The 15,579-nt window shown below is 43.5% G+C and overlaps 1 protein-coding gene across 1 annotated transcript in view; it reads left to right on the forward strand.

Annotated features, from left to right (window-relative positions):
- LOC141265246 (collagen alpha-4(VI) chain-like) overlaps positions 1-15,579 on the forward strand; it is a 429,350-nt gene that overhangs the window by 239,259 nt on the left and 174,512 nt on the right. The window contains exon 16 of the mRNA XM_073678073.1: positions 1,657-1,710. Coding sequence (XP_073534174.1) covers positions 1,657-1,710 — 54 coding nt within the window. The remainder of the gene's footprint in view (positions 1-1,656; positions 1,711-15,579) is intronic.

A 15,579-nucleotide genomic window follows, 5' to 3' on the forward strand; every position in this document is an offset into this window, starting at 1 on the left:
TATGGCCACCATCATGCTGCACACATAAAAAAATAATACTCACCTTCCATCCGCTCCCTCATAGCGCTGCATCCTGTTCTGATGCCAGCAGCTGGTTTCAGCATGTAAGCAGCACATGATGTCACTGCCATGCGTCTCCACACGCCGAGGTCAGCTACCAGAATATTCACTATTCCCTACGTCCAGGACTAAAAGCGTGTGCAGCAGTGAATATTCATTCTCTTTATTTGCCGGCTCACTGTTAGCCGCAGCCGCCGACTCCTGCAGCGGCTGGGCGATCACTATTAAAGAGAATAAATATTCACTGCTCTCCACTCCCACAATCACTCCCACCTCTCGGTGCAGGCTTCAGTGCATAGAGGTGGGCTGGACTATGGGCATGGGGAGCAGTGAATATTCATTTTCTTTAACACCGGGCATAGTGTTAGCTGCAGCAGCCAGCTCCTGCCTCTTCTGACCCGCTCCTCCAATGCTGCCACTTCCCCCCACAATGACAGCCACACTATAAGGTACATCTGGATTATAAGATGCAACCCCCACTTTCCTTCAAAATTTTAGAGCAAAAAAGTGTCTGATAGTCCAAAAAATATGGTAGGTTTATTAGGAAAATTTTTTGCAATAAACCAATCAATCAAACAGGAACAATGCTTTCATTTTTTCCTTTTCTTCTTACAAGAGCCATGACATTTTTATTTTTCTGTCCACTTAGACGTATGGGAGCTTTTGTTTTGCAAGACAAATTGTATTTTTGAATGACACCATTCATTTTTACCACATAGTGTACTGGAAAATGGGCAAAAAAATTCCAACTGCTGTTGAATTAGGAAAAAAGTTTAACGTAATTTTTTGGGAATTTTTTTTGCGGCGTACACTGTGTGGTAAAAACGACCTGGTAATATGATGATCCTCATCAGTACGATTATAGCGATACCAAACTTGTCCAGTTTTTTTAAAAATATTTTAGTGTTGAAAAAAAATCAGAAATGAGAACAAAGCATTTTTTTTTGATTGTGTAGCCATTTTCCAACTCCTGTATTATTTTCATATTTCGGTCGATGAACTTGTGAAAGGGCTTATTTTTCTAGGGTGAGAAAATGTTTTTTTTGCTACCATTTTTGGGATAGTTATGACATTTTGACCACTTTTTACGTTTTTTGTGGTATTGCAATGAACAAAAAATATAATTTTGGTGTTTTATTCTCTTTACAGTGTTTTCCATATACTGAACATGGTTAATAAAAAAAAAAATAACAACATTGTGGAATTGCACTTTTTTTGCAATTTCATCTGCTTTCATTCAAAAGTACAACCCGCCCAGCAGAAAACAAGCCCTCGTAAGACTATGTGGCTTGAAAAATAAAAAAAAGTTGTGGCTCTTTGGAAGAAGGGGGAGAAAAAAGCAAAAACGAAAAGCAGAAAATCACATGGGGTGAAGGGTTTAACAAATATCAAATATCTATAAATAGTAAATACCTGTGGCCATGTTGTATGAATGGGCTGAATGAACACCTTGGTTTTGTCAGAATGATAAAGATAGATGTTCATTTTCAAGTATTGTTAAACAGTCACCTGTAGCCCAGACAGTAATGTCTAAAGACTAATTCATTGTTTGAATGCAAAGCTTTTTTTTAATATAATAATTTCCTCTGTAACTAGGGAAGGCCTGGTTCAAGGGGCTCTCAAGGACATCCTGGTGAAGAAGGTGGGATGGTAAGTAAACAAATTGGAACATTATGGATTGAGAGGAGAAATGCTAGTAAACATTTGAGCACTTTGCTCTTAATTATGATGACATTTCACATCCCCCTTCAGTATGTTTTAAGCACAGTTTTCCCATTTTAACCCTCCGTCACATACAATATCGGTTCTAACGAGTTCATATACAATGTGACTGTCAGCCGCAGGCTAGAAAAATACCTAGAATATCTAATGTTTGCAATTTAAGTGCTCTAAAAGTGATCAGTGACCTTCATAGGGATGTAATAAAAGAGACTACACATAATCAGGTGCGAAAAAAACCCATTTACTTAACATAAAACTAATAACTCTGAAATACAAACATTTCAAAACTCCCGCCAAATAGTCCCCTGTTCGACTCTGTCAAAAAACTCTACAAAGAAAATTTATGGAAACAAACTTAATTTTAAGGTACCTTAAGTACTATTAAACACATATTCAATCAGAATTAGATCCTGAAGTTTCCCCAGAAAAATTACACTTGCAGAGCAAAGAGCAAGAATTACACATCATTTTTGCATGTAACATAGTTTTTTAAGGTTGAAGGAAGACTAAGTCCATCTAGTCCAACCCATAGCCTAACTTGTTGATCCAGAGGAAGGCAAAAAAAAACCATGTGGCAAACACTAAACTCCACATTGGGGAAAAAAATTCCTTCCCGACTCCATACGACAATCAGACTAGTTCCCTGGATCAACGCCCTATCAAGGAATCTAGTATTTATAACCTGTAATATTATACTTTTCAAGAAAGGCATCCATGCCCTTCTTAAATTTTAACAGTGAATCACTCATTACAACATCATGAGGCAGAGAGTTCCATAGTCTCACTGCTCTTACAGTAAAGAATCCCCGTCTGTGATTATGTTTAAACCTTCTTTCCTCCAGACGTAGAAGATGCCCCCTTGTCCCCGTCTCAGGCCTCAGAGTAAAAAGATCAGTAGAAAGGTCTTTGTACTGTCCCCTCATATACTTGTACATAGTAATAAGATCACCCCTAAGCCTTCTTTTTTCCACAGTAAATAACCTCAAGTGTAATAACCTGTCTTGGTATTGCAGACCCCCCAGTCCTCTAATAACCTTGGTCGCTCTTCTCTGCACCCGCTCTAGTTCAGCTATGTCTTTCTTATACACCGGAGACCAGAACTGTACACAGTATTCTAAGTGTGGCCGCACTAATGATTTGTATAGAGGTAAAATTATGTTCTCCTCATGAGCATCTATGCCTCTTTTAATGCATCCCATTATTTTATTTGCCTTTGCAGCAGCAGCCTGACACTGGCCACTAAACGTGAGCTTGTCGTCCACCAATACACCCAGGTCTTTTTCAGTTACAGTTTTGCCCAGTGTTTTACAATTAAGCATATAATTATACATTTTATTTCCTCTGCCCAAGTGCATTACCTTACATTTATCCCCATTAAAGCTCATTTGCCATTTATCAGCCCAAGCTTCTAGTTTGCATAGATCCTCCTGTAATATAAAATTGTCCTCCTCTGTATTGATTACCCTGCAGAGTTTAGTGTCATCTACAAATATTGAAATATTACTATGTATGCCCCCTACAAGGTCATTAATAAATATGTTAAAAAGAAAGGGGCCCAATACTGACCCCTGTGGTACCCCACTGTTAACTGAGACCCAGTCTGAGTGTTTTCCATTAATAACCACCCTTTGTTTCCTATCACTGAGCCAATTCTTAACCCACAAACATATATTTTCCCCTATCCCCATTGTTCTCATTTTATGTATCAACCTTTTGTGTGGAACCGTATCAAAAGCTTTTGAAAAGTCCATATACACAACATCCACTGCATTTCCTTGGTCCAGTCCAGAACTTGCCTCCTCATAAAAACTGATCAGATTAGTTTGACAGGAACGGTCCCTCGTAAACCCATGTTGATATTGGGTCATGAGTAGTGTTGAGCATTCCGATACTGAAATATCGGGTATCGGCCGATATTCGCGGTATCGGAATTCCGATACTTAATTCCGATACTTTTACAATATCGAATACCGGAATCGGAAGTTCCCATAATGCCTGCGCTCTGCAGTGTCTCTGAAGGATGACAAGCTGGATGGCAGAGCTCAGCTGCGATCCAGCCTGTCATCAGAATGCCATCCCAGCGTGGGAGAATTCTCCTGATTGTTTAAAAGCCGGCGGGCGGTAAAAAGCCGCCGGCTTTTAAACAATCACACAGCCCCATACTGCTTCCCCGCAGCCTCCCACCCCGATCCTCCGCTCCCCTCGCCACCTCCCATCCTGATCGTAAGTTAGGACCGGGCGGGGAGCGCAGCACCAAGGAGCGGGGAGCGAAGGACCCGGGCGGGGAAGTCGGCAGTGAAAAGACTTCACCGCCGGCTTTCCCGTTCTGTGCTGCGCTTTGCCGCCGGTTATTTCAAATGAACAGCTGAGGTATCAGGTGATGCCGATCAGCTGTTCATTTGAAGTCGCCGCGGTGCCCTCGGAGGGTTCATGTGAGTTCATGCTTGACTGCATTGCATGAACTCACATGAACTTTCCCACGGCTGCACAGGTCAGCCTCACCTCCCAGACGATCAGACCCATCATGATTGGTGTGTGCGGGTGTCTGTGCGATGTCTGCGGGTGTGTGCGGTGTCTGTGCGGTGTCTGTGCGATGTGTGCGGTGTCTGTGCGATGTGTGCGGTGTCTGTGCGATGTGTGCGCGGTGTCTGTGCGATGTGTGCGGGTGTGCGCGGTGTCTGTGCGATGTCTGCGCGATGTGTGCGGGTGTGTGCGGTGTCTGTGCGGGTGTGTGCGGTGTCTGTGCGGGTGTGTGCGTGCAGGCAGACATAGGCCGATGTGACACTACTACTCCCATCGGCCTATGTCTGTCCCCCGTCCACTTGTGCCAGCAGGATCAGCTCGATGGGAGCAGTAGTTCCCATCAGCCTGATCCTGCTATATAAATTGCCCTACTGTGTCCCCAATAAATGTTAAATGCATGTCATTGGTGGCCAGTGGTTACCTACAGTAAATTAGTTTATACATTACCTGTCCCCGCCGATCGCCACCTAAAATAAAGTAAAAAATAAAAAACTACACCTATACTCACCTAGACACCTAATTCCCCGAAGCCATCGATCTCCTGTAATAAAATATAAAATAATAAACCACAACCTTATCCTTACCCCTCCGTAGTAGTCCACGAGTGTCCCATGAAGATCTCCAGTTCAGAGCAGCCACATAGAATGTGACTGCTCTGAACCGCTGCCGCCGCTAGAATGACGGGGCCGTAAAGCAGCCCCGTCATTGCATAAGCGGGTTCACCGGAGTTCAGGCAGCGCTGCTCCGGTTAGCTGCTTTACGGCCCTGCTGTATCGTGAGAAATTCCCACGGTACAGCACTGCCGTAAAGGAGGTCTCCGGAGCTGCGCTGCCTGAATGCACTCCGGTGACCTCAGTCAGTGGCTCCCGCTGCCGGGAGCGGACGTGTTCCCGGCAGTGTGAACTTACAGCAGCCATGACAGCTGTCACCATCTCCAGATGTGACAGCTGTGCATGGGAGATCAGAGCAGGAACGTGGACAGGTAACTATTTTTTTTTAGTAAACTAAGAATTAAATAAAATGGTGTGTTTTATTTCAAATAAATTATTTTTTTCTGGGTGTAGTGTGTTTTTTCCTTTTAACACTTTGTAGGTTAGTAATGGGGGTGTCTTATAGACGCCCATCATTACTAACCTGGGCTTCATGGCAGCTGGCGCTGACATGAACCCCAGCCCTATTACCCCCTGCCACCGCACCAGGGCAGCGTGGAAGAGCGAGGCTAAGTGCCAGAATTGGCGCATCCTATGGATGCGCCATTTCTGGGGCGGCTGACGGCTGGTGTTTCTAGCCTGGGAGGGGGCCAATATTCATGGCACCCTTCCTGAGCTATTAATATCAGCCCCCAGCTGTCTGCCTAGCCTTTGCTAGCTATTAAAATAGGGGGGCCCCACGTCATTTTTTGGGGGGGTCCCCCATTTTAATAGCTAGTAAAGGCTAGGTATTCAGCTGGGGGCTGATATTAGTAGTCTGGGAAGATCCGTGGGTATTACCCCCTTCCCAGGCTTCAAACATCTGCCCCAGCCGTCTGCTTAACCTCCGCTAGAGACTAAAATTATGGGGGATCCCACGCCAATTTTTTTTTTAAATAAATCCTTTATTTTAACACTAAATGACATTTGAGGAGTTAATAAAGATGCAGTCCCTAAATTATTATTTATTTTTTAATTTATTTTTCCCAAAAATTTTGATGTGGGCTTTGCCATATTTTTGTATGCCAGCCAGGTACAGCATCCAGCTTCTATGAACGCGCCATTTTCCGGGGCGGCTGCGGACTGCAATTTGCAGCGGGTGGGGCCCAGAAAGCTTGGGCCTCCCTGCGCTGCAGATTCCAGCCCCCAGCTGCCTAGTTGTACCTGGCTGGACACAAAAATAGGGCGAAGCTCCACGTATTTTTTTTTTTAATTATTTCATGAAATTCATGAAATAATAAAGAAAAAAGGGCTTCCCTATATTGTTGTGTCCGGCCAGGTACAAATAGGCAGCTGGTGGTTGGGGGCAGCCCGTTCCTGCCTGCTGTACCTGGCTGGACCCAAATATAGTGCGAAGCTCCATGTCAATTTTTTTTGAATTATTTCATGAAATAATTTTTTAAAAAAAGGGCTTCCCTATATTGTTGTGTCCGGCCAGGTACAAATAGGCAGCTGGTGGTTGGGCGCAGCCCGTTCCTGCCTGCTGTACCTGGCTGGACACAAATATAGGACGAAGCCCCACATCAATTTTTTTTAAATTATTTCATGAATTTCCTGAAATAATTAAAAAAAAATTGACGTGGGGCTTTGCACTATATTTGTGTCCAGCCAGGTACAGCAGGCAGGAACGGGCTGTCCCCAACCACCAGCTGCCTATTTGTACCTGGCCGGACACAACAATATAGGGAAGCCCTTTTTTTAAAAAATTATTTCATGAAATAATTAAAAAAAAATTGACGTGGAGCTTCGCACTATATTTGGGTCCAGCCAGGTGCAGCAGGCAGGAACGGGCTGCCCCCAACCACCAGCTGCCTATTTGTACCTGGCCGGACACAACAATATAGGGAAGCCCTTTTTTTCTTAATTATTTCATGAATTTCATGAAATAATTAAAAAAAAAAATACGTGGGGCTTCGCCCTATTTTTGTGTCCAGCCAGGTACAGCTAGGCAGCTGGGGGCTGGAATCCGCAGCGCAGGGAGGCCCAAGCTTTCTGGGCCCCACCCGCTGCAAATTGCAGTCCACAGCTGCCCCGGAAAATGGCGCGTTCATAGAAGCGCCATCTTCTGGCGCTGTACCCAACTCATCCAGGGCCCTGGTGTGGTGGCTCACTGGGTAATAAAGGGGTTAAGGCCAGCTTGGCATTATCAGCTGGCCCTAAGCCCGAAATTCATGGGGTCACGCCAATATTAGACATGACCACCATGAATTTCTAGTAAAGTATTTAAAAAAAACACAACACCCAGAATAAAGTCCTTTAATTGAAATAAAGACACAATTCTTTATTGTTCTAAATTAAACTATACTTACCATCACGCCCATTCCAGCTGAAGCCAACAATCTCCTGCAATAAAAGAAAAATAATAAACCAACCTCATCCATACCTTCCCATGGATCCCACGACAGCTTCAGCTCTGCTACATCGAGATGACAGGCTGGACCGCAGCAGAACGCTGCCATCCAGCCTGTCATTCCGCAGACACTGAGAAGCACAGGCATGCTTGCGCTCCTCAGTGTCTCTCTGTGACGGCATAAAGATGAGCCGAGTTCATGTCCAATGAACTCAGCTCACCTCATGCACGTCATTGACAGCGTGGGAAAATTCTCCTGCACTCAGCGCTTCAGCGAGAGAATTCTCCCACGCTGTCAGTGACGTACATGAAGTGAGCTGAGTTCATTGGACATGAGCTCACCTCATGCACGTCTCTGACAGCGTGGGGAAATTCTCACGCTGAAGCACTGAGTGCAGGAGAATTTTCCCACGCTGTCAGTAACGTGCATGAGGTGAGGTCATGTCCAATGAACTCGGCTCACCTCATGCACGTCACTGACAGCGTGGGAAAATTCTCCTGCACTCAGCGCTTCAGCGTGAGAATTCTCACACGCTGTCAGTGACGTGCATGAGGTGAGCCGAGTTCATTGTCGGCTCATCTGGATGCCGTCACAGAGAGACACTGAGGAGCGTAAGCAAGCCTGCGCTTCTCAGTGTCTGCGGGATGACAGGCTGGATGGCAGCGTTCTGCTGCGGTCCAGCCTGTCATCTCAATGTAGCAAAGCTGGAGCCGTCGTGGGAACCATGGAAAGGTAAGGATGAGGTTGCTTTATTATTTTTCTTTTACTGCAGGAGATCGTTGGCTTCAGCTGGAATGGGCGTGACGGTAAGTATGGTTTAATTTAGAACAATAAAGAATTGTGTGTTTATTTCAATTAAAGGACTTTATTCTGGGTGTTTGTGCTTTTTTTTAACTTTCACTATGGGGTTAGTAATGGGGGTGTCTTATAGACGCCTCTCCATTACTAACCTGGGCTTGATGTCAGCTGGCATTATAAGCTGACATCAACCCCAGCCCTATTACCCCACTGCCACCGCTACAGGGCAGTGGGAAGAGCGAGGCTAAGTGCCAGAATTGGCGCATCCTATGGATGCGCCATTTCTGGGGCGGCTGACGGCTGGTGTTTCTAGCCTGGGAGGGGGCCAATATTCATGGCTCCCTTCCTGGGCTATTAATATCAGCCCCCAGCTGTCTGCCTAGCCTTTGCTAGCTATTAAAATAGGGGGGACCCCACGTCATTTTTTTTGGGGGGTCCCCCATTTTAATAGCTAGTAAGGGCTAGGTATTCAGCTGGGGGCTGATATTAGTAGCCTGGGAAGCTCCGTGGGTATTACCCCCTTCCCAGGCTTCAAACATCTGCCCCAGCCATCTGCTTAACCTCCGCTAGAGACTAAAATTAAGGGGAACCCCACGCCAATTTTTTTTTAAGTAAATCCTTTATTTTAACACTAAATGACAAGTACAGTAATCAACACTATCACTGTACTTCATATATATGTGACTGACATGTTTCTATCTATCTAATCTATGTGTGATTCTCTATTCCTTCTATTCTAAATTGTCGGGTACAGATGCTGAATTGCCGGCCGGCTTTCTTAAAGAGACGGTGCATGAAAACACTATTATTTTTTTAAATAAATCCTTTACACTAAATGACAAGTACAGTAACCAACACTGTCACTGTACTTCATATATATGTGACTGACATGTTTCTATCTATCTAATCTATGTGTGAAGCTCTATTCTTTCTGTTGTAAATTGTCGGGTACCGGTGTATGCCGCTGATGAATTGCCGGCTTTTCGCATAATACATTCTACATTATTCTTAGTTGTTTTACTTCATGTAGAATTAACCTACAAGGAAAGAAAGGGTTTATTTTCATTCCGATATTAGTGTCCCATTGACTTGCATTGGTTTCCGGTATCGGAATCGGCGATATCCGATACTTTTTGAGTATCGGTCCGATCCAATCCGATACGATATTTCCTGATATCGGAAGGTATCGCTCAACACTAGTCATGAGGTTATTCTTCTTCAGATACTCTAGTATAGCATCTCTTAGGAAACCCTCCAGGATTTTACCCACAGTAGAGGTTAAGCTTACCGGCCTATAATTTCCAAGTTCAGTTTTTGTCCCCTTTTTGAATATTGGCACCACATTTGCTATACGCCAGTCCTGTGGTACAGACCCTGTTATTATGGAATCTTTAAAGATTAAAAATAATGGTCTATCTATGACGTTACTTAATTCCTGCAGTACTCGCGGGTGTATCCCATCCGGGCCCAGGGATTTGTCAACTTTAGTGATTTTTAGACGCCGCCGTACTTCCTGCTGGGTTAAGCAAGTGACATTTACTGGAGAATTTTTGTTATCACTAATCATGTTTTCTGTCATGCGATTTTCTTGTGTAAGTACGGTTGAAACAAAATCATTTAGCATATTGGCTTTTTCCTCATCTTCATCCACCATTTCACCCAGACTATTTTTAAGGGGGCCAACACTATAATTTTTTAGTTTTTTACTATTTATGTTGTTAAAGAATATTTTGGGGTTATTTTTACTTTCTCTGGCAATGATTCTCTCTGCCTCAATCTTTGCTGCCTTGATTTGGTTTTTACATAATTTATTTAATTTTCTATATTTATTTAATGCCTCATCACTTCCTTCTTGTTTTAGTTCTCTAAATGCTTTCTTTTTGTCACTTATTGCGCCCCTTACAGCTCTATTTAGCCATAGTGGTTTCCTCCTATTTCTAGCATGTTTATTCCCATAGGGTATATATTGTACACAGGTCCTATTCAGGATGTTAATAAATGTCTCCCATTTGCTTTGTGTAGTTTTATGTCTCAGGATATCGTCCCAGTTTACTGCACTAAGATCATCTCTTAACCATTGGAAATTTGCCTTCCTGAAGTTTAGTGTCCTTGTAACCCCTCTACTACACATCTTATTAAAGGTTACATGAAAATGTATTATTTTGTGATCACTATTACCCAAGTGACCCCCAACTCGTATATTTGATATGCGGTCTGGCCTATTGGTTAATATTAGGTCTAGCAGTGCCCCCCTTCTTGTTGGGTCATGAACCAGTTGTGAAAGGTAATTGTCTCTCATAGTTGTCAAAAACCTATTTCCTTTGCTTGAACTACATGTTTCTGTCCCCCAATGTATTTCAGGGTAGTTGAAGTCTCCCATAATAGTGTGTCAGGCAGATTGCATTATGACATTTGTGACATTCATAATTAGAAAGCCTTCTGATTCCGCTTTCCGTGGTGCTGGTGGTGCATCTCCTTCTTTTGGGAGGTGGTGCAGGTGGTGAATTTTCACTATCATCTTCTGGGTGGAATCTTTTGAGCTGAACTTGAAGGCGAGAGGGGATACCGATTGTTTTCATACTTCTCCTGCGTAGCTCTCCAAGCACTAGTTCATGGGCCAATTTTTTCAGATAGAATCGTCTACGGAGTGGTTCAAGCTTGCTTTCAAGGTAAATGACTTGTGAATTTATACCACCCAAATTCAACATAGCAAAAAATATGACCATTGGCCAGCGTTTGGTGTTTCTGCTGACGTTGAAAGTTGAGCACATCTGATCAGCTGTATCAACACCCCCTTTGGTTGCATTATAAAATGTTATTATCTCTGTTTTTTTTGTGCCTCAGTCCCAGGATCGATGGCATCATCATCATGAAGTGTTGATAGAAGAAGTACAATTTTTTTTGCTTGTGGTATATAAGAAACCAAAACCTTTCCATTATGGAATGCAAACATACTGCTGTACTGTTGTCTCCCTTTCACACTTACAAACTGTGTAGGCAATTCTTTTTTATTTTTTCTTACAGTTCCAACATATGAAAGCTTCTGCATTTTCAGATAATCAATCTGATCACAATTTGAAAATGAATTGTCAGCTGTTATATTGCGACCCGATCCAAATAAGGGCTCAGCCAGTCTTTTTACAACATCACTGGGTTTGTTGCTGACACAGTAAGGACCTTCTGGTTGTTTTCCTGCATAAACTTCCAGGTTGTAAGTGTAGGTCTTACTGGCATCAACAAGGGCATACATTTTTATTCCATATTTGTTAGGCTTTGATGGAATATATTGACGAAAGGCACATTTACCACGAAAACCAGGGACATTTCATCAATAGTGAGATTCTCCCCAGGGCAATAGCTTTTTTTACAGTTTTCAACAAATTTTTGGAATATATCACGAATTGGAGCAAGTCGGTCATGTGTTTTACGTTCGGTTCGGGTAGTTCTGTCGTCAAACCGAAGGCAACGAATTAGAAGCTTGAATCTGTTTATGGACATAACAAGGCCAAATTTTTCAACTCCATCCCCATCTTTACTCCAAAGTTCCTCCAAACTTTGTCTATTTGCCCTATAAACTCCTGCAAGGTATAATAATCCAAAAAAAGCACGCAGTTCTATTTCATCTGTGGCCTTGATGGTTCTGTTGCAGATGAACTTGTCCTTTATAATGTCTATATATTGGTTGGTATATGTGACAATAGAGTCCAGAATGTCATCTGTGAATAAACTATTCCAGCATTCAACTGCAGTTTTTGCATTACTTGCATTTCCTATAACTGCAGGAAGGTGAGTAATAATGTTTTGAGGTTCCCTACGTTTTTTCTGGAGTGGCTTCTTGTTCCATTGGTTTTTTTATCTTTTCCCATATAATAAGATTCTACATCTTCATCCTCATCACTGTCACCATCTTGCTCTGTTTCAGAATCCACTTCACATACTTCCACCTCATCATGAGAATCAATCTCACTTTCCTCTCCTAAATCCTCATTCAGTGTGGGGTCTGCATCATCTAACAGCATGTTTGTTACTTCCTCAACATCAAGGTTTTTTGATAAATTGTACATTTTCCTCTCCATTTCAGCAGATAATCTGAAGCAAGAGAAGGAATATGTGTCAGGGAACTACTGTATATGCCTGAGCAGCACACTTTCTTTTTTAATCTGCCTTATTTCTATGAAATATCCTCACACTTTGTGCTATACATTCATAAAACAAGCTAAATAAAAAATTGTGATGAATAAAAACATAAAATACCAATCTTATTGAGTGTGACATGTTCACATACAATGAGCCTGAGAGATTAGCGCAGTTATATCTGTCCTCCTGAAGCTCTGCAATCCAACTGTGGTATGAGGTTTCACAGAGCTGCTAGAGACAGGAGACTACCTGGAGGGAGGGGATTTCCTCACAATCTGGTGAGGAAGGAGAAATTAAAGTAAAAGAGATAGGCCTGTCAGGCCTATTGTATGTGACGGAGGGTTAAAAACAAAGCCGCTGAATTAGATTTGACATTTGTTTGGGAAATAAGAACTCATGTATACTGGGACATGTTTCCAACATGGCATGGTTTAAAAATAGAGCTAAAATTATTTTCATACTCATTCTTTCTAAAACTGTGAGGGTGGAATAAACCACACTTTGGACTTGTGATCCCTAATGAAACTACTACTAGCTTTGGGTTCAGTAGATAGAATGTATCTGAAGCAGGAGAATTATGGAGATTATTATCTTTTCAATATATTTATTCATAGTGTAGATTAGTGATCACTGGGAACCAGCAGATTTAATAAAAGGTAGTATTGCAATATAATGAACATCCTAAATAATTAGAGTTGATTATAGAGACTGGTGTACCAGCTGATTGTTAAAAAGCAGGATAGGCATACTGGGGATTATAGGCCCTCATCTTAAACAACCATGGTCCATGGTCTAGCAAAAAGTGGTGAAGATATGGTAAATCAGTTCGTTTTTGGAGGCTGAAATGATTTGCCCCTTATTGGTAAAGTGGTTGGTGGACTCATTTGACATTCATGCCCTTAAATCATTACCTTGATCAAGGGTGGACACAGACTGTAGTGGGCCCCTGTGCAAGAAATTCTTGCCCCCCCCCCCATCCCTTCATAAGGCAACAAAGTTATGTAAACATAACCCCCCCATGTGCATCTCTCACCCCCCCATGTGCATCTCTCATCCCCCCCATGTGCAGATCTCATCCCCCCCATGTGCAGCTCACCCCCCCGTGCATCTCTCATGCCCCCCCGTGCCTCTCTCATGCCCCCCCGTGCATCTCTCATCCCCCCATGTGCATCTCTCATACCCCCATGTGCATCTCTCATCCCCCCCATGTGCATCTCTCATCCCCCCATGTGCATCTCTCATCCCCCCATGTGCATCTCTCATCCCCCCCATGTGCATCTCTCATCCCCCCCATGTGCATCTCATCCCCCCGTGCATCTCTCATCCCCTTGTGCATCTCTCATCCCCCCCGTGCATCTCTGATTCCCCCCACTCCTAGTTAATTAATTGTATTTAAAAAAAAATAAAACTTGTTATACTTACCCCCATGCGATCCCTGCAGAATTCTGGCGCTCGTCCACGTCGCTGCCACCAGGTTCTACTGACGTTCGGCCATGTGACGGCGCCACATACATAGCCAGCAGCTTTTGTTTTGGCCAAAAGATTTTTAAAGCCGCCACCACGATAAGGTAGACTCTTCTGGCCGGGCCCTACTCTAACCTATTAAAATTTTCTTAAAATATCCAATACTCTTTTTAGATATATTTTTATTTAGTTTTCTTTAAGGGAATGTGTCATTTTTTTTAAAATGATCAATAATACCACATACAGGTAATACCGCCACATCATGACCAGACCACATATTACCACAACATAGTGACCGAATAATACCACACAGAAGTGAGAAAAACTGCCACACTATGACCAGACCACATATTACCACCACATTACTAATATTACCACCACATTATTAATATTACCACCACATTATTAATATTACCATAAGTGTCATTATACACGGGAGCTCTATACATGGTATGTATAATGTAAGTGTCCAGGTAATCTAGTGATCACCAGTGACATTATACACAGGAGCTCTGTATATAGTGTCAGTGTACAGGTAATACAGTGATCACCAGTGACATTATACACAGGAGCTCTGTATATAGTGTACAGGTAATACAGTGATCACCAGTGACATTATACACAGGAGCCCAGTACATAGTATATAGTGTAAGTGTACATGTAATACACTGACTCACTGGTGACGTCTCTAGGTGAAGTCCTTCAGCTACGCTTTTCTCCTTCATCCAGCACAGACCGCCATCACGTCTTCCAGCCAGGACTCGTCTCTGCATAAAATAACACAGTTATCTAGAGCACATTCTCCAACTTCTACATTACGCCGCTGAATACAGACGTGCATCCACCATCAATATATGGTTAGTTATTATGCAACCTACGATTCCAAATATAAATTGTAATCCACCACGGTGCCCCCATTAACTGTAAATAGGCACTTAATATATAATTTAATTAGAACCTCTACTCTTTCCGCCAATTTGTTACCAGTTACACTCCTGCATCCGCAACGCCCCCTACTCTATACTTCCTGCTCCCCGCATTCATTATTTACATGCAACCCCTGCCCCAATTCATTATATCATGTCCGTGCTCTCCCCACCCCATCATCATTTATCATTTACTCTCCCCCACCCCACATTCATTATGTGCAGCTCATTATCCCCCTACTCCCAATTCCCCCATGTGCAGCTCTTATCCCCCCCATGTGCAGCTCTCACCCCCCCATGTGCAGCTCTCAAACCCCCCCATGGCAAGCACTCAACCCCCCCCCATGTGCAGCTCTCATCTCCCCCCATGTGCAGCTCTCATCCCCCCCATGTGCACATCTCTCATCCCCCCCATGTGCACATCTCTCATCCCCCCCATGTGCACATCTCTCATCCCCCCATGTGCACATCTCTCACCCCCCCATGTGCACATCTCTCATCCCCCCAATGTGCACATCTCTCATCCCCCTCCCCCCATGTGCACATCTCTCATCCCCCTCCCCCCATGTGCACATCTCTCATCCCCCTCCACCACATGTGCACCTCTCTCATCCCCCTCCACCACATGTGCATCTCTCATCTCCCCCCCCCACATGTGCATCTCTCATCTCCCCCCCCTCCACATGTGCATCTCTCATCTCCCCCCCCCCACATGTGCATCTCTCATCCCCCCCACATGTGCATCTCCCATTCCCCCCACTCCTAGCTAATTGAATTTAAAAAAAAAATAAAACTTGTTATACTTACCCCCATGCGATCCCTGCAGAATCTTGGCGCTCGTCCAAATCGCTGACACCAGGTTCTCCTGACTTCCGGCCATGTGACGGCGCCGTCACATGACCGGAAGTC

Source organism: Phyllobates terribilis, unplaced genomic scaffold (genome assembly GCF_046119375.1).
Source record: "Phyllobates terribilis strain yellow unplaced genomic scaffold, ASM4611937v1 Scaffold_4__5_contigs__length_816908805, whole genome shotgun sequence".
In the NCBI taxonomy this organism is placed as follows: Eukaryota; Metazoa; Chordata; class Amphibia; order Anura; family Dendrobatidae; genus Phyllobates; species Phyllobates terribilis.